Genomic DNA, 24,377 nt, shown 5'->3' with positions numbered 1-24,377 from the left:
CCATCCATGCCAAAACCAGGACAATGCAGTTAATTTCCTTAAATTGATCAGAGAAATGTAAAAATATATACAAATCAGGCAGCTTTGGTCATATTGGTTGAATGTTACATTGTGTCAAGGCTGGAGACTTCCTTTGTCCTTAATTAAAAAAGGAAGAGAAGTGACATTGATAACTTGTTTGTCATTTGAACTTGATCATAGTTAAACCAGAAATGTCCCGCGCTGCTGAATGCTTTTAGTAAACCTTGAATAGTGATTAGAATATTTTTCTGGTCTGTTTGCTTAACAAATATGTTCTTGTCAGGACTTTGAAAAATTATGCTTACTGCTGATTGTTTCCCAGTGCAGTATCTCTGATTTAAAGAGCTTTGTGAATACTTTTGGTATCAACTAACTCACTTAAAAAGTAGTTTAGTATATTTCTTCCTTTATTCTGTGTGTTATGTCTCATCTTGAATACTACCTGTTTCCTTCTCTTACTATACTTGAGATTATATGTGTAATAGGACTTGCAGTCAGTCCACTCTAGTCAAGAATTTTGACACATCTTGAAAATGCAAGCTACCATGTGTGATTTCTAAGAAGACATCCCACTGTAAAAGACATATGAGATGTGTCAGGCCTTCATCAGATCTTTATTCAGCAACTGCATATACATTTTCATATTACATTGAAAATGAAACAGTAGTCTCAAGTCTGGGACTATATTACTTCTCCAGAAATTTTAGTACAGTTAGATGGTGCCTAATATTGTTTTATAGTAGCTTTTGCTTGATTTTGTAAAAATACAGTTCTTCAACAATATGTAGGAGTTCTCAGAAAGTGGGGGAATTTCTAGCTTTTGCTGTGAAAAATAGAAGATGTTTAACTGGACAATTTTAATCTAGCCTCAGTGTATGCATGACTCGTGCCTTTTAGCTTAATTTTAGAAAATGCATTTGTAGTCTGATTTTTCTAAATTTCTTCAAAGTTCTAGGAGAATTCTTCACAGCAAGTTTACCAATGTAACACTACTGGCTAGCAGTGTGATGGCTTGTGTATGACAAGCCTATGTTAGCAATTATTTTCTGACATAAATGAAATCTTAGATCTTTTAAAAAGAATGTATTTGGTTTTGGAGGGTCTTGGGGATTCCGCCACCCGCCCTTAGATTTTGTTTGGATAGTTTAAACGTGTTGAATGCTTTAGATTATGCCTCTAAGGACAACTTAAAATTAAGTTAAAGTTACAATTTACTTTACCTATGTTGGAGCCTCGAGGGTGGTTTTTTGTTTGGGGTTGATGGTTTTTTTTGTTTGGTTGTTTCTGGTTTTGGGGGGTTTTTTTTTACATTTTTTTCCCCTTAATGTGAGGAGTCTCACCAGGATGGCTATTATACTCCTGCTATTTTGGATTAATTTCTTCTATGGACAATTGTATTAATGAAAATAAAATTGAACCTTTTGGAACATGTGTCTGCAAGGGAGTTCCTTTGCAGTAAGTACGGTGATTTAAATTCACTTTGTGCTTTATGGAAGAGTTTTCGTACATATTTTCCTAAGACTGTAATGCTTCATCAATTAGTTTATCAATTTAGGTATGAGTGCAAAAAATGGCGCGGGGGGCGAAACTTGAATATTTTTCTTCTTCTGTATAACTGACAGACACTTTGTATTTATTTGAAACATTGGTAATCTTCCTTTCCTTCTCCTAAGTAATTATAAACACATTCTTAGAACTAGTTTATGATACAATTGGTTTTCCTTTCACTGGAAAGCTAAGTTGAATGTTAGTAAGATGCTGGGATTGAGACTTGAGATCTTGGTCCATCCTCTTGCTCTGCCAGGTTGGCCACTTCTCTACACTTCATTGTTCTGTCCGTCAAACAGAAAAGAAAAATGTGTTGTGTTAGGTTGATTATGTCGGTGCCTGCCTGTTTCTGTAGTGGCTGGCTCGCCTGTGATGGATGCTGACCTCTGGCTCCGTGTGTCTGTGCCTACAGAATGTCTATGATGCATCCAGCCAGCTCCTTAGGGGTAGTAGTACTGGAACAGGCAGCACCTGAGGCTCATAACCTACCAGCAGAAATAAATCCTGGCCAGAAAGATGGTATTAAAGTGCCCTGACCTGACAAGTCTATTTTTTCTCTTCTAGGTCAGTAGGGTTTGAAAATTATCTTATTTTGTAGAGAATACTGGTACCCTAATAATCTCTTTATTTGTAAGATTGCTTAATTTGGAAGGTAATTTTCATACGGGCAGGTTTTTGTACATAGGCTTGTTTGTGGTAGTTCAGTTACACTGGGAGGGGATCCTTAATGTCAGGAGATGTGTCTTTCTGAAGAACCGTGAGTGAGGAGGTGCTCATGGGTTTTGTTTTGCTTTGTTTTTAAAGGTGAAGTTGAGACTGCCACAGGAGTATTGTTTTTCCTCAGTGCTGAAATGAAACAGCTGTTTGTTCTAATTGGAAGTGTGTCAAACAGTGGTACCCAGCACTGACTAGCGAACCTCTGAGTATACTGCAGCCTCTGGCTAATTGTCTAGAATTCACGTTCAGTGTGTTCAGCACAGCCCTGCTCTTCTAAATCATTATGTTATTACAACTCCATTTTCATCTTGGGCTTGGGGGAAAAGCCTCTCATCCACAGCAAACTACAGACTGATTCATATTACGTTATCCAGAACCAAAGAATGTAGCTGACCTGCAAGTCTGGCTATTGGGTTATTCAAAATTATTTCCTCTTTCATAGTAAAATGATTTTCAAAAGAGAAACTTGAATATCTGAAAAGGGAAGCCCCTAGATAAAATCCTCTGTAAAGTTCAGGGTGTGCTCTTAAAAGCAAGTAAAAATTATTCCTTTCAGTTGAGCGTGTTAGTGTTATTTCTTAGGTAATACAGTACATTGTGCTTTGTATGTGCACAGGCATCTATTTTTATATACTTTTATTGTGCTTGGTAATAGCAACAGAAGGTCTTGCCCAGGAATCTGTCCAGGAATTTCATTGAAAATATTGTGGTAAACAAAGGAGATTCTGTCACAATATCTGTGTGCAATACTTGCCATGGTAAATACCTTGTTTAAATGAAATCCTGGGCAGTGCCAATCTATCTTTTTGATAAGTGTAACAATTTCTATAATTTTACTAATACTTTAGATGGAGAGATTGTACAAAATGTGGATCTGTGCATTGCCTTAGCATACGTAGATGTAGTGAGAGTCACCAAGGTTTTGACCTGCCTGTAAGTTCTGAAGTGACCAACGTGTCTTTTTTTTCCCTTCTGTGATTAATTGCAATAAACAGTTTAAGCCTCAATAATCCTGAAGCAATGCACCATAAATTTGCTGATTGCGGTTCGTGCAGACTGAAGTGTGTGGCTGTGTTAGGTCATTAGAGTAAGGCATCCTAATATATAGTGGGATCCACAGCCTAATGCAAGAAATACATTGGGAAGGGAATATCCTGTAGTGAAGAAAGGCAATTGATTGTTGAAAGTCTTAGCTACAGAGCATGTTTTAGAGCAGCAGGTCCTTACAGGATTGTTCATTATAAGACAGTTGGATTAAAACATTGACAACACTTGGAGTGTTCTGCTTAAAGGTCTCTTGGCATTCAGTAATGTCAAGGCACATGAATACCTTTCTCCCTTGCAGGATCTTTTCTTTGTCGCTGAACCTGTTTCAGCAAGGAACAGTCACATCTTGTAGCACTGACACATTGTGCGAAGTTAGGTCTCAACCTGTTTTACTGGATGGAGGATGAATCAATTAGAAACACAAGTTTGAAAGATATGACTTTCTATAAAGTTTTTAAATTGTTTTGCTTGAATACTTTTTCATGACAGTCAAGAATGGTGTAAGGATGGCTAATCAAAGAGGTGAACAAAAAAGGTGTGATGAAGAAAAGCAGCTGTGATTGTCCCAGCTCAGTCTGGCTAACTAGCATCTTCCACTGTCATTTCTCATTTATTTTTTGGAAGTCTGCCTCTTCCTGTGTGTTGTTTTTCTTGTGCATTTCAGACTTCCTTGACCTCTTCATTGTTTCAGGCATCCATCTCATTTGTCTATCCAAGGTCCATATACATATGGTTGAAACTCCTGGGATCCTGGAGTTGTCTGTTCCTCTTCAGTAAATTTCTGTGACTTGGGAACCTAACGGTCCACCCTCTTCTAAATGATACTTCTCATGATTGCTAGAAGAGATTGCTAGAGAGTAATGGAGAAGCGCTGTCCAAATCTGGCACTGATTGACATTGTCATTTGTGTGCCAATGATCCAGGGAGGGAGGGAAAGACTAAGTGAACTTGGAAGTGCTGCCATTGATTTATCTGCACATGTTGAATTGGTCATCAATGGCAAAATAAAATTTATATATATGGCCTGCTCAGTAACTGTTATCACTAACTAGTGAATCTTTGCTGTAATTAATCTCAGATTCTCAGCCTTCCTAAGTTTTGGTAGTCTTCTGAATAATTATTTGTAAAAATTATAAATTAATTTATTATGAGCATCACTAGAACACAACAGGACTTTGATGTTATTTGATATAAAGAGAAAAGTGAGCTCGTGCCATACTCTGTGCTTGTACTTCAATTAATAATCACTTTCCTTTTCTGTACAAGATTAGTGCAGTAATTGCAGTTGTTATAGATGCTGTAATGCTTTAACTAGATGTATTCAAAGGTTTTATGGCAGAAGGAGGGGCTGGATAGAAACATATTCTTGCTTTATGGCTTATAAAGCTGTAAAATGTTTTCAACAATTAAAAAAGTCGTCCCCCCCCCGGCTGAGGTTGGAAGGCATTTCTGGATGTTGTCTGGTTCAACCCACCTGCTCAAGCAGGGATACCTGAAGTGGGTCACTCAGGGCCATGTTCAGTCAGGTTTTGAGAATCTGTGTGGTTGGAAACTCTACAGTCTCTCTGGGCAATGTATGCCAGTGTTTGAACATTGAAGAACCCCAACGGTTTACTCTTAAAAAAAAATCAGGAGGAGAGGAAAGTCATGAAGGATGTCTGATATGTTTTCCAGTACTTTTGTAAGAGGAGCAAAATTTCTGAATTTTAACAGAATATAAGCATTCCATAATGTTAACTGTACATCAGTAGGTGTTAGCAGAGGAATATTTGTGAACTGGCTGCCTTGCATTGCTTCCTTTACTTTTCTGGATTTTTCTTTTAAAGTCCATTTTATTTGTTCTCCCTTTCAGACGCAGATTCAGTATCTACTTAGTTGGAAAAGGTGGCTGATATTTAGCTGTCAGCCATTTGAAAATAATAAAGACAGTCTTCTAGAAAATGGATGTGGTTTTTTGGTGTGGGGTTTTTTTTTTTTTAGCTAGCTAAATAGAAGACATGGAAATGTGACTGTATTTTATTAAAATTTCTCTATTCTCTTTTTTCTAGGTCTGCTATTTCTGTTATGCATATCCCAATTACGAGAGGCTTTTTGTGATTTCTGAGCTTGGTGCTGTCAGCCTCATGTAAACAAACTAAAGCAAAAAGCAAGCTGATTTTTAGAAAACAAAATGCCACGGAGAAGGAAAACTGGTGGGAGTCCTTCTCGGAAGAATGACAATTCTGACAGAACTGCCGTTGCTGTATCCCAAGGGGACCCAAGCCACTCGGTGTCACAAGCAGTGCATAGTGTCAATAGGGAAGAGCTCTTCAACAGCATGTCAGAGATGTTTTCTGACCTAGATCCTAGTGTGGTTTATATGGTTCTGTCTGAATGTGATTTTAAAGGTAAATAACGTACAGTTAACATTACAGTTTTATTCCATACACAGACAGCTCTTAATTAGGGTGACTCCAGAAAAGTTGCCATGGATGTTGCAAGTGTATTTGTGAGTTTAGCTTTTAATGAGTAGGTGAGTCATAATATTTTGAAATTTTATAGCTCTTTCCATGCAAGATTTTCCAAGTTTGACAATATTTCTGTGAGGCTGGTAATTTGCAGTAGCAGTAGGCTCCATAAATGGAGGTACAGTTTAAGTGGCTTGTTCTGTGACACAGAGCAGGCGGTGGTAGAGTTCTCAGGAGAATCTGTTTTTTTCCAATTAGCTTCTGTGCTGTATCTGCTAGATGCATATGCTGTTTCTGCAGGAGGAGTATTTTATGTTCTAGATCACAGGTTTTTTTAAGACAGTGGTATACAGCGTGTGGTCCTGGCAGCATTTGCTTTTCCTTAAATACTTGAATTGAGATTTTTTTGTTTTACTTTCTATTTTGCACTGTCATGTTGTCATCTCCACTGAGGATTAGTTTTTGCAGGATAAATACTGTTTGTCATGTGGAATTCTTTGCAGCCTCACTTGGACTGTGTTTCTCCCTCTGTATTCTGGCAAGCTACATACCCACCTCTCCTGACAGACTATTATCATGTCTGTGCCCAGTCCTTCCCATGCTTTTGTGGTTTTTAAATTCTTCTATATACGTGTTAATTCACTTATAATAAAAGTAATGAATGAGATTCTGCATAGCAACATCTAAGGAGTTATTTGGCAGGAAAATAAGTAATATATGGAGCATTTTAATCAATCTGTATTCATATGATTAGATGTGATTGGCTGAGATTTTTCTAAGACTATTTGCAAAGAAGGCAGAGGTTGGCATTTTTTTAATATGTATGGAAGCTAGGTAGCCATTGAAAAGACTGCTTTTATTGCTGTTTTACCTTACCTAAATTGTACGGAGTTTATAACTTAATAGCTCTCCTGTGTTGTGATTGTTATTCCTTTTAAAATTGTAATTGGTGGAATTACTGATTCATTGAACTCTTAGTCAGATTTACCTTTATCAAAATAACAGATTTATCTAGAAGCTTATTGGAGAAATGAGTAAACATGCAGAGTTCATTGTTGTGTTGTGTTATTAACAATAGTTTAAAAACTGAAAGATTAGCATCTTTTTATATGAGTAATAATAAGTTGCTATCATATAGTAGAGAAGATGGAAGGACAGGATTTTATTTAATGTGTGCAGAAAGAGTTGCACTTCAATGAACTTAGACTTTTTGCTACACTGACTTTCAGGAAAACAGAAGCTTAGCTGTAGGACTCAGATGATTCTTATGCCAGGTTTTCATTTTATTCACGTTGATCACAGGCAACCTGTACTCTATTTAATGGCTTTACAAAGAATTAATGCAGATACTGGATTTTTCAGGCTATATTAAATATGACATTTTCAATTTGGCCTAGCCATAATAAACATACTTTGCATACTTCTATTGCTTTAGTCCTTAGTAGTGTTTTTCAGTTCATTTTACACTATTTCACCTATATGAGACAGGTTAGAAATAAGTATCCATTCAAATACCCAGTTCTGATTTTTTTTCCAGTTAAACTTAATAATTTTTAGACACTATTTCCTTAGTATTTTTATGCTTACTAGGTTATTATTTTGTGATATATCTGAATTGAGTTCTGCCTTTACCTCTAATGAGAAGCAGATCAAGGGAGTTGCAGAAGGTGTGTTAAAAGATGAATTGGTGAACTTTCTTTTGGTTGTCTCTTTAGTTGTGATAAATAGTCCTTCAAGTAAAAAAAATTGCATTCACATCAGCTTGTGTTTGTTTATTTGACCATGCTTTATTCTCTTTACCGTATTCAACAGTGGAAAATGCTATGGATTACCTGCTAGAGCTGTCCACCCACGCCAAAGGAGTAGCAGCTTCAAAAACCTTGGGTTTTGATTCAGTAGCATCATCGCTAGCTCTTGTTAATCAGCAAAGATCTGTTGCAAGTGAAAGAATGGGAGAAGGTACTGCAAAACAAAGTAGCTCTGAAGAAGAAAAAGAAAAGGTCCTATCACCTGATGTGCAGCTGACTGAAGAACTGGATTCCTTAATAGAAAATGTCTTTCAGAGATACAGCTTGAGTGATGAGTTGCCTAATTCTGCGAATGACCAAATAGTACATAAGCACTCTGTGGAACATGATGGCTTTAATGAATTTCCTGAGTGGGAAAAATCTGAGTCAGGTTGTGATGTCCTACTTTTTCCACAGCAAACAGGGACAAATTATGAGGTTTTAGAAAATTTGTGCTGTTCTCAGCCACCAGTGAGTCAGCTGAGTGCCCAGACAAGCTTGGTAGCTGCATCAGACACTTTTGCACGGGTATTGGAAGATTCTGATTTGTCAGAAATATGTGATCAACATGATGTAGCTTCAGAAGTCTATAAAAAGTCGAATGGAGAAATATCATGTGAAAATTCTGAACAGACACAGGATACTGTTTTGGATCAAAAAAGTGTGACTGCTGCTTCTGGTGAGTCCCCCCAAAGACCTCTGGAACTTGGAGTATCTGTCACTGGAAATCCTAATTCACAGTCCCTGGAACAGCACAAAGAGGTAGTGACTGTCTTTAACAGCCCCCAGGACACTTCTCTTCCAGAGGTGTATGTCTCTCTTGAAACATCTAGTTTCAAAACACCAAAACCTGCAGATTTGCAGCAAACTGAGCAGGATTGTAACTTAAATTTTTCTACAGCATCATGTCAACCTCAACAACACTGGAATCTCATGGCTCCTGTGTTTTATCCATCCAGTGGAAGTCACAGCTTTGTAACTCCTGTAGCTATCAGTCCAGGGCAGTGGAGACCTGTTTCAGACTATAGGACTTTGCAAAAAGGACCCTTTTTTCCCTCTCCAGTGGTTTCAAATGCCTGGGATGGCAACCCTTCTCTGAAGATATGGGGAAATCAAGATAGAAACTCAAAATTGAACCTCTTGCAAGCACAGCAGCCACCTGTTTGTCACATGATGAGAGAAAAGATGCACCTTACAGGTGAAGTTCTTGTTCTTCTCAGAGGTGTTCCAGGATCAGGAAAATCATATTTGGCAAGGTAGAACATCTATATTGTGAGTTTTTGAAAGAAATTGCTTAATCGTGTACAGGACTTAGTGCAGGCAGAGACAATTTTCTGACATTTGTAAATAGTTGTGCTTATACCGTAATTGCCAGCTACGTGGTACATGCAGCATGATAAGTAATAATTGCAGAGAGCTGAGTTGCTTGCAGCTCCTTGACCTCTAATGGAAGTTGAAATACGAGGTGTTAGCTTAGCTTTAACTTCTGTCGCAGGCCAAAGGAGTAGGTCTGCAGTGTTCTTCCAATCCCTGTTTATTTCAGATGTTTCCTTCCAATAACATGGATGGAAACATGCCAGCTCTTTGTAGGCGGTAATTCCTCTTCCACTGTTGGAATTCTTTTGTCTAGGTAGTATGTGTGGAGCTTCTTGGGTTGAATCTTGATTTCTTTCCTAACTCTCCAAAAGCCTAGATTGAGCTTAGACTCCTTTGGCTGGCACCTGAAATATTTGGTGCAATTAAGACTGTATGTGTATTTGTCAGTGTGAAAGTATGTCACTAGGTGTAGATGGAAAAATACCTCCCTTGTTGTTTTGAAATGAACCTTGTAGGGAACCACTGTCAGCTCTTTCCTTTAGATATCCTCAGCCTTTGGAAATGGAGTGAAATTACTATAGATCATCTTTGCCTGGAGGGTGATTATTTCACCCCCCTTACCTAAATTTGATGCTTCCATTCCAAATAATCTTGGTTTTGTGCAAGAGACTAAATACATATGTGTATGGTAGCAGATATCAGGGCTGGGGAGGAAAAGGGGAAAAGCTGTTTACTTCTTGATCTTTCACAGGACTTTGCTTGAGGATAACCCAGGTGGAATCATTCTTAGTACTGATGATTACTTTTATAAACATGGACAATACCATTATGATCCCGATTGCTTAGGAGAAGCGCATGACTGGAACAGGAAACGAGGTGAGAAATAAATAAGAGATTATTAGCTTGCTTTTTTACAGTTCAATGTTTGTGTGCTGTTCAAAAAGCTGCCTGACTTGTAATGCCTGTGTCACAAGACAAGCATTTATCCCATCATAGAAGTATTTTTTAATATGTGTGTGGAGAAAGAATATGAGCACAAACTCAGAAGTCAGCTGTCTATTGTGTGTTTTCCAATTAAAAATCCCAGTGTCTTTGTCAAAAGATTGTTTTGTCCTCAGATTTCGTCATGGTATGTATTTTGGGTTGTGTCCCATTTCTGGAGTGTTAATTTGTACCATCTCCCAGAAATATTTCTTCTGAGATGAGCCATTATATATGCATATGCAATAAGTAGTGAGGATGTTGATACAAATAACACACAGATATTTACCTGCTCTTGATTTTTTTCTTTCTTGAACACTAAATTGCTGGCAAATTTAAAACAAAATTATAAGAGCAAGATAGAATAAATGATTTTTTTCCATAATTGGTGTATTTTTTGATAGTGGCTCCCGCTAAGCTCAGCATAGAACAACTCTTTTTAAGCTTTTATTTGCTAAATTTGAACCATGATCACTTCTTCTGCTGTCAAATTTCTAACCAGTGGAGAAATGGGTTAATAAGAAATGCGTGTTTCAATTATAACTTTGATTGTTCAGACGCATCGTAACATAGCTACAAAAACATGGTGCTGTATCTCAGAGTTAGTGTTTCTAAACATTTCATTACTGTGTATTTAAATTACAATAATTCTTTTGATTTTTCGTATTTTATACAGTTTACAGAGTGGACTAATCTTAAGACTGTTATAAAGCCAAGAATTTTGTATGCAACAAAGAAGTCCACTTTAAGGTGATCATGTAGTTTTTTTTTAGTTTAATTTTACTGATTGATTAGTCATCTTGGTGCATTTTACATCTGCATTTTCATTCCTTGATTATCATACATACGTTAATTCAAAAGAATAATACCGTATCTCAGTAGCTTTACATGTGAGGGGGGGATTTCTAAAATAAGAGGGCCTTGAAACAGATCAAACTGTGGCAAGAGTTCTTTACACAGTGGTTAATCATTATAGATTGCCTACTTAAAAAATACTACAAATTTAGAGAATTACTATAAATGTTACATGTCTGCCCTATTATAATGAAATTAACGTTATCACATTCTTTTGTACACGTGTGTCTTTCAGCCAAAGAAGCATTTGAAAGGAGAATCTCTCCTATAATAATAGACAACACAAACATACAAGCATGGGAGATGAAGCCTTATGTTACTTTGGTAGGTATTACAACTTGATTGATGTGAAGAGGGATTATTGACCAGCATGGAAACAACATACTTTTTAAAATGGGATTGTCTTTCTCAGTCTAGCTGTTATTCTACACGGAAGTCTGGAGTCAAAAAAGTGTTACATGGAATCGTATTACCCAGTGTCATATTCTTCATGCATCTTGAGTATTGACCTGGCCTAGTTTCCAAGTGACAAAGCCAAGTGCTTTGCTCGTGGGAGTAAAAATAAATATTGCTGAGGAAACTGAATTCTGTTCCTCTTTTATACGATTGGTAAAATTCTAAGCTACTTTTAAAATATAATCAGCACTAATTAATGAATGATGTTTGATGCTTGATAAAACTTGAAAAGTCAGTCTTAGTTTCATCCTAAGTATGATCTACAGGCAGATACCAGCTGAGCAGTTGGAGGGCTGGAGTTATCAAATGTTGCTAGCTTGCTTGAAGTTAGGCAGATTTACTTAATACTTGTCATTGAAGTGATGTAATCAAAATAATGCACCTGCACTGTTTTATGTTAGTTGTGTAGTGCTTTTATTTAGTGACTAAAAGTGACCAGTTTAAAGAAGCAGGCTGTACATGTTGTGTGCTTTTTCATAGAAATAAGAAATGGGTGATACGACTTGCTCTGTTTTATATCTGTTTTGTTCAGGCTCAGCAGTTCAAATACAAAGTCGTGTTCCGAGAACCAGACACTTGGTGGAAGTTTAAACCAAAAGAACTTGAAAGGTAAGAATGTAAAGAAAAATTCCATGTTAGATTGTATATCTTTCACAGTCTATAAACTGTGATTTTGCAAAAGGTATCGCTTTGTACAGTGGCTGGAGAAGTAGCAAGATATCAGTCAAGATTTTTGCGATAATAAGTAGCTTTTTAATATTTTTTTCTACAATATTAACTTTTGTGGGATTTTATATGTATTATGAGTTCTTTTTCTGTCACTTTGTCCTAATTACATACAAAATATACCATTAGCAATAGATAGCATGTAATATTTTCATGGTTGCAATTCTTCTGCATTTAAGGTACAGTGACTGCTCCTTTGGATTTCTGAGGTTGCAAAAATTATGTCAGCTTGGGGCTGTGTTTGCATCCAGCTGCTCTGTTGCCTTATTTGAAATGTTTCTGCTGTCACTAAGTTTAAGGCAATCAACACCTCACAGCCTGAGAGGGACAAACCCCTATGCATCACCATTGTTGTTTACCTCTTCTTTAGCAGGACCTTCTATACAGTCATAGAGCCATTACTTAGAGCCAAAATAAGCAAGATGTAAACCCTATGTAAGTGAATAATAAGGTAGCTAGAAAATTGGCTGGATGTCAGGTTCAAAGGGTATCAAAGTGGTTCAAAGCCCAAGAGGAGGCTGATGTCCCTATAGGATGAATACTAGGGCTGCTACTATTTAATGTATTTTTTTATAACTTGGATGTTGGGACAGAGTGCACTCTCAGCAGATTTGCAGATGATAGTGAATTGAGCAAGACGAGTTTGTTCAGCCTTAAGAGGAGAATGTTAAGGAAGGGATTGCATTGTTGTCTATAGCTACCTTTTGAGAGGTTAGAGAGAAGACTACAATGATCTCTGAGAATTGTGCAGCGATAGGACAAAACAGACATAAGCAAATTGGAACTTCAGAAGTTTTGATTACATAAAAGAAAAAACCCAAAACCGAGGGTGGTCAGGCACTGAAAGAGTTTGCCCAGTTTGAAAGAGTTTGTAACCTTTCAGTTATTTGGGATATTCAAAATTTGACAAGACAAAGCTCTGGGCAACCTGATCTAGCTCTACCTCCTCTGAATAGGAGGTTGGACTATGTGACCTCTAGAGGAACCTTTCAATGTAAGTTATTTTGTGATTTTATAATATCTGTTGTCATCTGAACTTGCATGCATAGCTTAAGGTTGGCCACTTTTCAAGTGAGGTAAGGAAGATTATTTTCTTTCCTAAAATAGAACTTAAACATTTTCTCCTGTACATTCACTTTCTGTTTCGCCATCCTTGGCGGGATTCACTTGTTCTAGCTGGAGCTGCTGCAGAGCACATTACTAGTTGGTATTTAGCAGTCAGTGAAAATTTCTGGACAAAGGTTGTCCAAAATAATAGGTGAAGAGGTTTTCCTCAAGGAGTTCTTAGTTTAGCAAAACCAGAGAAGGAAGACTGAATTCAGAAATCTTCCGTAGCTAGTTTGATATCCTGCATCACTGTCAGGATCTGGTATGGTGTGTTTCTGCTACTTACTTCAAGAAGATGCATTATTGGTACAGTTTTAGATTTTAGTATTAAGGCGAACATCCTATTGCAGAACAGGGCCACCAGGTGGAGTGGAGAAGTGGAGCAGCAATATGTCTGAGGTACCCTGTTTGGAATGCCTTAGTGCATGGATACAGAAAGAATTGCTGTTTCACTGCTTTTTCCCTGCCCCCCTGAATTCTTTGGTTAGTCTTGCTGTAAACTTATTATCATTAAATTATTATTAAATTATTCTCTTCTCTCATAATATACAAATCTGAAATGTTTCTTTTTTTTTTTTTTTTTAATTCATAGGCGAAACATTCATGGTGTATCTAAAGAAAGGATCAAAAGAATGTTGGAACGGTATGAACGCTGCCTTACTGTTAGTTCAATATTGAATTCTTCAGTCTCAGAAAAATCAGAAGCTGCTGGCTGGAGTGAAGATCCTTGTCAGGAGGAAAGCCATAGGTTAGATTCTTTTACTAGCTTTGTAGTCTCAAATAAAAGGCTAAAAATTCAAACTTCATAGCAACAGAACGTGGATAATGCTGCTAAACAGTGAATGCATTAAAAAGACTAGTTAAATAATAAAAAGAAATACACTACACAATTTTCTTAATTTTTAAGAATGTCAGCATTTCTAGGAATGAGCAGTCAAGAGATCTAGTCAACTTTCCAATGCTTTTTAAAAACCTCCCAGTATGGGGGTGTGTTACTTTTCAATAAGCCAGTCTTGACTGACTTTCTCTTATCTTCAAAATGTGCTGTTGTATGTATGTTGTAGATACAAAATACTTAAAATCTATAAGATGCTTTTCAGAAGAATGTATTCACAAATACCAGCAAATTACTGAGTCTGTGTGTTGATATTAGATGATATCTTTGTGGTAGAAGGTGAATTCTTCGTGCAGTAATAATGAGTTATTTACTTGCTCTTGAGTATATTTAATTTAGACTTGTCTAGATTTATGTTGGTTGTATACATGACTATTTTGTAGTGGCTAATCTGAATAATGCTGCACGTGCATTATAATAATGCATAGGAAACCAGATATTATTGTAGTTATTTCATTTAGGTTTTGCATGCTTAATGCATTTGAAATGAAGTCGTACTGATAATTAATGGCATGTAGTTGATTGTGAAAAATGGGATGACAAGAAATGGCATGTGCTCTCCTAGTTAACTTCTGGACTTTCTTTAGCATTGAGCCGTCAGGAGAGAGTAACAGTCATTAAATAAAAGCGTATTTACCAGGTTTGCTGATCTGAAGGAGGAAATGTCTGGCGGCAGGGTGCTTCAGTACATAACTGAATGCTGGGAATGGGGGAAAATAGACTCCTGAGAAAGTATTCTTAGCCCCCTGCTGAAGTAGAAGAGGGATGCCTACCAAGGAAAGTTCCGCTTTGCTTAGCTCCTTCTTTTTCATAAAGGAGTGTTGAGGTTGGGGCTGAGTCATCTTAAATTTGTTTTCCTCTCACTAGAATTCTCCAGTTGGATGTTTAGTGTCCTAAAAGGTGGTTTCTGGTGTGTAATTTGAAAACAGTAAATAACCAAGCCAAAATTAAAAATGTGCACAAGCACTTAAAGTTTGAAATGGGTTTATCTTTAGTTCCAATTTGTCTTTCAGAAAGAAAGAGGCGCATTCTGAGGTAAATGAAGAAAAACCTTTTGCTTCTGATGTGGACCCTCATGAATTAGTTGAAGATGATAAAACTTCTCCCAGTACTTCTCTAACATTAGAAAGTAACTGTGATCCTGAACATTTTCAGAAAGAGGAAAAAGAAATGGAAAATAACTCGGTGGAAGACAATTCTGGGAACAGCACTGTTAAAGATGACTTGGATGTTTGTTTATCAGATTGTGTAGAAAAAGAACTGCCCTTGGAGAAGAAAGAAGACAAGGAAGAGAAAATTGAAAAAAAACCTGAAACAGAAATGGATAAGATTGGTGTGACCACAACTGAAGAGACTGTGTGCTTGCATACAGGAGGAGTTGAGGAACGCAGTGATAATAATATTTTCAAAGTTCAAACTGAAGTTGAACAATCTGGCGAAATACATGTAGAACCAAAATCAGCACAAAGTAGTAACATAGTGGAACCAAGCAGTTCAGCTTTTGACACATCAGGAAAACCAGAGTTACTAAACTTTCTGGGTGACTGGCCTATAGAACAAACAATGGGACAAAGAATCAAAAGAGCTAGAAGACTAGAAAAATCTTCTCTGAAGAGCGATAAGGAAGATAAAACTCTCAGTCAGCAGCATCCTGAGTTAGGTAAAGAGCAAGCGGGCCTGCCTGGGACCTGTACTGTTGAAAAAGGACATGAGGAACAAAATCTAGCCTCTAGCTGTTCCTCTGTTAGTTCAGATAAAGTTACACTGGAATTACAAATGATAGGACATTGGCCTGTCTCAGGCTCATTAGAACAGAGACAACAAAGGTCAAGGAGAACAAGAAAGACAAGTCTAAATCAGTCTGATGAAGGTAGAAATACTGAAGGTGACATTAATAGAAATGCTCTTGAGACTGTAGATGTGCTTCGTGGGACACCTGTGAACACTGCAGAGCAACCGGATGGAAAAGGTTTGCATATGCACCAACCTGAAACAGTAGCTAGTCAAACAGTAGGTGAGAAAAAAACCCAGCAAAATAAGAGAATGAGGAAACATCACAAATTAGCTCTCACTTTTACAAACAACAATTTGCCCCATCCCAAAGAAGAGGAACACTTGTCTATGCTTAACACAGCAGAAGAGAAACATGACACGTGCTTGCGTAGACAAAAAAGTAGCCATTCACAGACTGAATCACAGGACTTTGCTCTCCTGTGGAGATTAGAAAAGAAAATGCTTTTTCCTGTGACTACCAAAGTTTTGCATGGCAGACTAGATGGCTTCAAACCCAAAGATGTAGATAATGCCTCAGATTCTCAGGAAAAAATACCCTATCGAGTTACATATGATAAAAGTACATTTGTGGAAGAAAGTGAACTTATCAATATTGATGAGTCTGAAAAGCTAAATATGCTACGTAAGCTCTTTGAGTCTGTTTCATTTGAAGCTCTGAAAGATCTGTATGAAAGATGTAACAAAGACATAGACTGGACCACAGGCCTACTGTTAGACTCTGATGAAAGGTTATGCCAAGATGTTGATACTGAATGCTTTCAAGAAAGAGAAGCTGAGCCAGTTGTCGCAGACCTTGATTTCAAGGCAAGTACAAATTATGGTGAGAGTCTCAAAGGCTGCGAACAAACGCCACAAATAATTGGGGCTGGTGATATCTCCGAGCCTTCAGATGACAAGAACTCATCACTCAGCGTTGCAGAAAGTGGGGCTAACAAGGCAATTGTGACAGATGCTGATGTAGCTGGCTTGTTGACTGCTACCTCCTTGAATGATTTGGCAGAACTGAAAAAATGTGGAGATGCAGCCCCTAGAACTGACACAGGCAGCTCAGCAGCAGATATCATTGAGCCATCCGTTTCAGGAAAGCAGAAGATAGAGTCTGAGAGTTCTGGTGAAGAAACTATAAATAAGCCATCAGTCTCACAACTTGAGGCAGGTTTATGTATACCCATGATTTTGCCTCACGGTCGTAACACAACTTCTACCAATTTGAAACTGGAATTAGATAATGAAAGTGACAGTAACCCTTCAGAAAGCAATGCGGAGAATTCCAAAGTGACTGCTTTGTTACTGGAAACAGGTCATGCACCTCTGGTGGGTCCTAGGAGTGATAAAGAACTGGAAACAGATAAAGAAACCTGGGGGAGTTCCAGGGAGATATGTGGTAAAGAAGAAATTGAAACCCCAAGCTGGGATGAAACTACAGGCAAGATACAAAGCCCTATACCAGCATCACGTGCAGCCTTCAGCATAGATTGCCTAGAACTAACATTACCTCCTGAACTGGCACTCCAATTGAAAGAAATATTTGGGCCTGTTGGCATTGATGCAGGTATGGGCATAATTCTATCCTTATTTTTATGGAAAAAAAAACCCCAAACCCAACAATTTGGGTAAGAAAACCTTTCTTCCTTTGCCTGTGCTTTTTTCCCTTCGTGCTTGATTTTTAGGGAACAGATTTGCACAATTCCTCATGATACTGTTGTTTTCTTTTGTTAATCCAAAAATGGAACTGAGTGGCAAAAAATACAAATGCAGTAGTGCTACCTTCTGCCTTTGTCTTTTTGTGTATGTGTTGTACTTTAAAAGCATAAGAAAATATATTGGCTTATTTCCATTTTGAGCAACAGGCCTTTGAGCCTATACTGAAACTCTGAAGGGATATGAAGATGCAAATTATGACTGGGTAGGAAAAAGAAAAGAAAAAAGAATGCTTTAGGCATCCGTTAAATTGAGGAAGGAGAAGATGCATAGTTTAGAGAGAATATAAAGTGCGATTATACTTAAAAAGTTAGACTGATAGAAAAAGGAAGAAAACATAAGGAATATATAGCTTGTTTTCTTTCTTTCTTTTTTTTTTTCTTTTTTCTCTTTTCTCCTGAAGATTACTTGATGTGAAACCCAGATACCTGATTTATTGGTGGGTCTGACTGCTGGTCTCTTTGCCATCCATACCGACCTCCAAAAAAATGGTTTGGATAGTGGGAAGGTGTTTTATTGTGTCTGAAATATGCCCTGCCTTTTTATTTGATACATATGTACTTCTTGCCTTTTTATTTTTGAAGGGGTGAGATCTTGTAGGGAAAAGATGTATCATTATGATACCATGATAATTCCTGCCATTTACTTTAAAGTTAGAGGGGACACTTGGAGGTTGCCTGTCTGAGTTTGTGTGTTTGAAAAGAGGGATGTGACTGCTGTTGGGCAGTGACAAGTATGTTGTGTTACATAGAAGCAGTTGCCTGTGGATTTTAATAAAATAGAGGGAATCACAGTTTCACAAATGAAACTGTGGTTGGATATTAACATTGGCCTTGTAAAAGAAGTTTCTGCTAGAAAAATGGAAAAAAGGAGGAAAAAGGTAGTTGTTCGGGTAGTCATATTTCAACAAGATACAATTAATGTTAACTTGTTTTTTCCTACCCTTTCTGAGTTTTTGAACACCAGATAATGAATTCTGTATGGAATGCCTTCTTTTTTTTTTTTTTTTAAACTTGGCAGTTGCTGAAGTTTTTTTCAGACATGACAGTTTGTGCAGAATCCCCAGAATTCAAATTAATAAGTCTAGGCAACTGTACTTTAATTGCTTAGATAAGTTTCTATAAAATGCTTTAATTAATATATATTTTCTTTCTTCCATAAGGATCACTAACTGTTGAGGATTGTGTAGTTCATATTGATCTGAATTTGGCAAGAGTGATTCATGAAAAATGGAAAGAATCTATTCTGGTTAGTAGATTTCTTGCTTATGATAGAGTATGGCGTACTTGTGCTTTGTCAGACCATTTGCTGCCTTTAGTCTAAATGGGTAAGATATAAGTATCTTTGCAAGAACAATGATAAAATACAATAGTAGTTTGTAAAATATGTGGAGTGTATCAGCATGTCATAATCATCAGAGCTGTTGAAAGACAGTTTAAGGGATGAAGAAATGACGTGTCACGACTACTTCATCATGAAACCAAGATTCTTAAAAAAGAAGGATCATAATGTACAATTTCACTACAAGATTGATCAAAAATTCCACTGACCAAAAATAATTATTGGCTTTTTCACACATGTAAGAAAAGTTCTTTTATGAATAATTCTGTATACAAAACATCTCCATCTAAGTTAATTGAGTTCTCTAATCTCTGTTCCTTCACAGCCTTGTAAAACTCGGAATGCTTTTTGGCAAAACTTTTGTTTGGATTATTTAATTAAGGTTATGAAATCTTACCAGCAGGGCATGTTCCTCTAGTTTGATGTATTTTCAGATAGTTCTATCTTTTAAACTTCACTTCTCAATTATTTTTCTTAAATATATTTTTTTAAAATACCCAATCTTTAAGAAATAGTGTGAGACGTTATTTTGAAGCTGGTTTACTTAGAAGCTAACACTTGCAAAGTCTTACTGTAAAATTTATAGTTTGCTTACAACAGTCATGGTTTTACTGTTTTTATTTAGAAGCGTCAGAGGAGAGATGAATCGTGTAAGTTGTCTGCAGAAGGTATGTTATGTATTTCTCTTCATTGTAAAAATACTTAATTCTCATTATAAAAATATTTAATTCTTTGAAACTTCAGTAAGGTTGCAAATATTCTGGCTATTGAAAAATCATGCGTTCGTTTATTAAGCTAAGCTTTTATTTGCGTACTTGGTTTCATTTACCATTCTCTTATGGAGGTGCATGTGGGAAGAAGTTAGTTATAAGCAGAATCACTAGTCTCAGGTAGATGCAAGGAAAAACCCTATCATTTTGTGTACTTCAGAGAACTTAGAGGAGATGTGGCTGGATCAGACAGCTGTTTGGTAGGACTTCTGTAATCTCTGTGGCAAGAAAATGTGTGGCCAGAGAATTACTAGCAAAGTAAGATTTCTGTAGATGAGGGAAGGGGGTCAGGACTACAACATTCACATGTTATTGTCCTTGTCAGAGGAACGCATTGTAGCAGGAAGATGTACATGCCTGTTCAAAAAGTGTTAAAATCTCTGGCAATCTAGTTTTCATTCAGCTTCCGGAAGAAATGTCCCTGTACTGCAGAACCACAGTACTCTTGCAGTGTGGGTGCAAACTCTCCACCTGAATGACCAAACAGCACTGTTGGCATTAACTCCTAGAAGTGTAAAACCAGATTGTTAAGCATCTGTCCTTAAGTTGTAGAGGACAGGCAGGTAAACATGTAAATGCATGAGTCAGTAGTTCTCTTATAAAAGCAATCTCCCCACTTCATGCATGTGCAAGGTAGTTTACAGCTGTAAGATATGTCCTGGCACTTGAGAACTTGGTCAGGGAGTCTGATGGTTTTGCTTTTGTTTTACAAAATAGATAAATATGATCAAACAATCTTTGGAAAATAAAAGTGAAAAAAAGGTGAAAAAAAACAATGTGGTGTTTTGTGTTTTGGCATTAATAATACTATTTTAACAAAACCCAAACCATCTGGGTTGAAAAACTTAATTATTTTGGCTTTGCTTGTACAAATAAGATAATAACTGCTTTATTTGCCACCTCATTTTTATTGCTTTTGAAGGTCCTACTGTGATTCAGCAAATAGATACAGATGACTCAGAAATGCTGTTATCTCAGAATGCAGACAGTAAAATACAGAAGAAAAAAATGAACTGGATTTCAGGCTCATCTAATGACATGCAGACTAAAAATCCAGCAACATCAGACGTTTTTCCTTTTATGGATCACTGGAATGCTCAGATTCAGAAAGTTTCTCTCAGACAAATAATTTCTGAAGAAATAGCTATGCAGGAGAAACAGGACATGGTATGGATAGCACCAGGTTTTTTATGTACTTTAAATTCGTTACTACTAATGAAGCAAAATATGTCTTATCTGGTGACTCATCTTTGTGCTGCTGATTACAGCCTGAATTCGTGAGACAAATGCATGCCAATTAATATTGTTGATTACTGTGATACAGGAGTCGGCTTGTGGTAGATGTTTCTGTTTCAAAAATATAAATCTCATTTTAAAATGTAATATTTTGATTGTTTCATAAACAGATCATGGTGCATTTCACTCTATAGGTTAGTGTTTGTATTTGGTTGAATTGTTTTTTGATTGCTCACCTTAAAGGACAGAGAGATGATCAGTGTGATTTCAAACACTTTTTATTGGGAAAGCAGTATCAAGAAACGTTCTTACATAGCTCCATGCCTTGTTTGTTCAGAAGTGGATTGAATTAATTTTAATATTTGTTTGTAAGGAGAACCCACGACATTCCTAACAGATGAGACATTCAAAGTAGTACTTGAGGTTAATGTCAACGGGTTTCTGTACCCACTTGTCAGAAAATAGTATTTTTTTAAAAAGGATTTTTGTTAATTCAGTATCTTTCACGCAGTTGCCATGGCCTGTGGTTGGCGTGGGCATAACACTGCCCTCTACTGCCCGGCATTTGTTCAGAACAGACACTTTTTTTGTAATTGTCCCTGATAAGTAGCTGTCCTAAAAAAGAGCAGCTTTGTTTCTACTGGTATGAAAAGTTGGATGGATTAGCCAGTACTTTGAAAGGATGGCTTGGAGATTCTTTCTTTGAACTGCATGTCTGTGGCTTACTGATAATAACAACTGCGAGGTTCACAGCTTTATTTTCAGTTTGGATTCATGGATCTTGGCTTTGTTTTGACTACCTTTTTTTTTAAAAAAAAAATCTGAGTGTTGGAATGATCAGTCCACTTTATTCTGGGGTTAATTGTTGTCTTCTCAGCATGACTTCACAAATATGAATATTTATTACAGTACAGCTTCAGATACATCAAACCAAAATTGTTCACCCTGTTTAATAATAAAATGTTATTTCAATCCCAGACCTTCAATATAGAGTGATGGACTTTGCACAAGCTTAGCATTGGACAGGGAATGCATTCCAAAACTTAAATTCCTCTTAAAAAAATCCTCCTTTTGCTTTGTCCAAATTATGAGGGGACCTCCAGCTGAGTCACTTCAAATGACTGCGGAGCGTTGCAGTGGTGTAGAATACAACTCACTTGTCCCTACTTTATTCTCATCAAATCAGTGTGGCAGGCTGATATGACATGTTGTCATTGCTGTGGGTGCACACCTACTGAGTACATAATTTTTAAATCTTAGCAAATAACAGTAAAGTTGGATTGGCTCTGCTCTTACTATATTTTGTTCTAATTGAGAACTTATAATATTTTTCCTTTGTCTTCTGAGTAGAATCGTGTTCCTTCTACGGCTAGAAAAGACTGTGCTGCTAAACTAAAGGAGAAGCAACTTTTTGAGATGTTTCCAACTATTAATCAAAATTTCTTAATGGATGTCTTCAAGGACAACAAGTAAGAAATCTTTTAAAGTTCTTTGTAAAAATGGTACTCAGTAATACTCTATAGTGCACAGTTACCATCTTAAATATTAAGAGTTAAGGTACTGCTAAAGAATGGCTTTTTCCAAACTAGCGTGGGTTTTGTAGATCTAAATAAAGACAAAGCTAGCTGGTCTTAAAAGCAAAAAGGGCATAAAACCTCGATGTGTTTCTTTCTTTTCTCTCTTTTCTTTTTTTTCTTTTTTCTTCTCTTTTTTTTCCTTTTCCTTTTCCTTTTGGGTGGGTTTTTTTTGTTTGGGTTTTTTTTTTTTTTTTTTTTTGAGTAGACAGTTTCTCTCATTGGGAGAAGAATGTCTCTGGCTATTGACCTCTGACTGACTGTCAGTGGAACTGTGTATTTGCTCTAGAGCTGAGGTTTAAATCAAGTAGGAGAAATTAGTGGGGATGGTAACAATGGGTTCACAGAAAGTGGCAGTCACCCAAGAGGAAAACTACCATTACTACCAAACTACTGATGTTAGCTGTAAGTACTTTCCTGGTTACTACAGCATCTCTGAAGGCATGAGCCATCGCTCCATCTCTTCCTGCTGATATTCTCTTTCTCTTTTCTGCATTATGTTTCTGGGGTATATGGCTACCTTCTTAAATCCAAGTTCCTGAGAACTGAACTTTTTTCAAGAAAAACTTCTTTTTTCATCCTTGGCCAATTGAATGTCTCTACATACGGGTTTGCGTGCCTACTTGTCAGTCTTTCTGCTTGTCCAGGTTACAAAAAACTTTCCTTGTGGGATGTTTAAAATACGACCCTCATCCATCTCTATGGCTCAAACATTTCACCATCTCTTATTTTTCACATTCTAAATTCTCTTCATAGTGTCACTTTTCCCAAAATCTATCTTTACTTTTGATCAAACTTCCTCTTGTCTGCTCACTGAACAGCAAGAAGAATAAAGAAGAAAGAGGGCTTATTTGAAATCTGATGGCAACTGATGTCCTGTTCTTATTTCATTAAATTTAATAACAAAGCTTGACTGGAAACACAAGGATTTTCCTTCATAATGGTTTCAGAAAACTGAGCTAGTTTTAAACTAGTTTGTAGTAGCCAACCCTGACCAGAGAAGATTTAAGATGGAAGTAACTTATCCAGCCCCAAAAGCAGTGTTTACTTCTAAACTAATGTCTGTTTGATTAAGGTAGGATGCAATTTACTGTAGTTTTCAAGTGCCCCTCAATTACGTTTCAATCAACCAAGACTGCATGTGCGTTGATGCCAGTAATGCAGTATAGTGAATCTGCAAGCCTTTTGTAATAAGGTGGAAAATTCCATTCCGGTGCTTTATTTCCATTGTCATCTATTTCTGTAACAATATCAAGGTTTGTAATAAACATTTTAATAAATGTAGCAGCTATTAATGTATTTGTCAAGTCACAGATTTTACTTATACTTTACAGCTACTCTTTAGAACAAACTGAGCAGTTTCTGAACTGTGTTCTGGAGGCAGATCCTGTAAAAACAGTTATAGCTCAAGAAAGTGTTCAGCAAAATGAAATTGTTTCTTCCTACAGTGCTGCAAAGAACCGGGAGAAGAAGGTATTTTTATTTTTTTGTTAAATAGTAGTTACAAACAAAAAGTAGTTACAAAAACAAAAGCTATGTTAACGAAAACACCCTACAATGCATACTTAGCTTCAACATTGCAAATTCCTACAGGCAAAAAAAAATAAGGAAGAGGATGATCCTTTGAGTGAAATATTTCAAGATTTTGAGTATCCACAATATGATGATTTAAGAGCAGAAGCTTTTTGTCACCAGCAAAAGAGACAGGAATGTTTGAAAAAGGCTGGGGAGGCCTATCGCATGGGTATGAAGCCTGTGGCAGCATTTTATGCACATCAGGTAAATGTAAATATTGTGCTTTTTGCCTAAATTTAGAGAGGTACTTAAATACTGAATTGAAAGTGATAAGAAAAACATTGTGTCTACTAGAGTTGAAAAATTTGTTCAATTATTATTCCTTGTGTAAGTTTTATATTAAGAATCACCTTACAAGTAGACTCTCTTTCACTAGTAATGATACTGATACGGGAAGCTAACGTACCTAATTCAGTGTGAGACCTCATGAAAGATAACATTTAGTGTTAGTCACACATGCTCCTTTCCTCATAGCTCTCACT

The 24,377-nt window shown here is 36.8% G+C and overlaps 1 protein-coding gene across 3 annotated transcripts in view; it reads left to right on the top strand.

Moving 5' to 3' along the window:
- Positions 1 to 24,377, top strand: part of N4BP2 (NEDD4 binding protein 2) — a 42,804-nt gene that overhangs the window by 8,812 nt on the left and 9,615 nt on the right. For 2 of the 3 annotated variants that reach the window (XM_075752280.1, XM_075752278.1), the window contains exons 4-16: positions 5,382 to 5,720; positions 7,593 to 8,823; positions 9,636 to 9,760; positions 10,956 to 11,044; positions 11,709 to 11,785; positions 13,602 to 13,757; positions 14,918 to 17,250; positions 18,562 to 18,647; positions 19,366 to 19,408; positions 20,433 to 20,677; positions 22,097 to 22,215; positions 23,655 to 23,793; positions 23,914 to 24,099. In XM_075752280.1, the coding sequence (XP_075608395.1) occupies positions 5,504 to 5,720; positions 7,593 to 8,823; positions 9,636 to 9,760; positions 10,956 to 11,044; positions 11,709 to 11,785; positions 13,602 to 13,757; positions 14,918 to 17,250; positions 18,562 to 18,647; positions 19,366 to 19,408; positions 20,433 to 20,677; positions 22,097 to 22,215; positions 23,655 to 23,793; positions 23,914 to 24,099 (5,046 nt within the window). In that variant the 5' untranslated portion in view covers positions 5,382 to 5,503. Of the gene's footprint in view, positions 1 to 1,352; positions 1,477 to 5,381; positions 5,721 to 7,592; positions 8,824 to 9,635; positions 9,761 to 10,955; positions 11,045 to 11,708; positions 11,786 to 13,601; positions 13,758 to 14,917; positions 17,251 to 18,561; positions 18,648 to 19,365; positions 19,409 to 20,432; positions 20,678 to 22,096; positions 22,216 to 23,654; positions 23,794 to 23,913; positions 24,100 to 24,377 lie in introns of all 3 variants that reach the window. The other variant, XM_075752279.1, reaches the window with a different exon arrangement.

This window comes from Balearica regulorum, chromosome 4 (assembly GCF_011004875.1).
Source record: "Balearica regulorum gibbericeps isolate bBalReg1 chromosome 4, bBalReg1.pri, whole genome shotgun sequence".
NCBI lineage: Eukaryota > Metazoa > Chordata > Aves > Gruiformes > Gruidae > Balearica > Balearica regulorum.
Note: the sequence above shows the minus strand (reverse complement) of the source record. Positions and strands in the feature narration are given on the sequence as shown.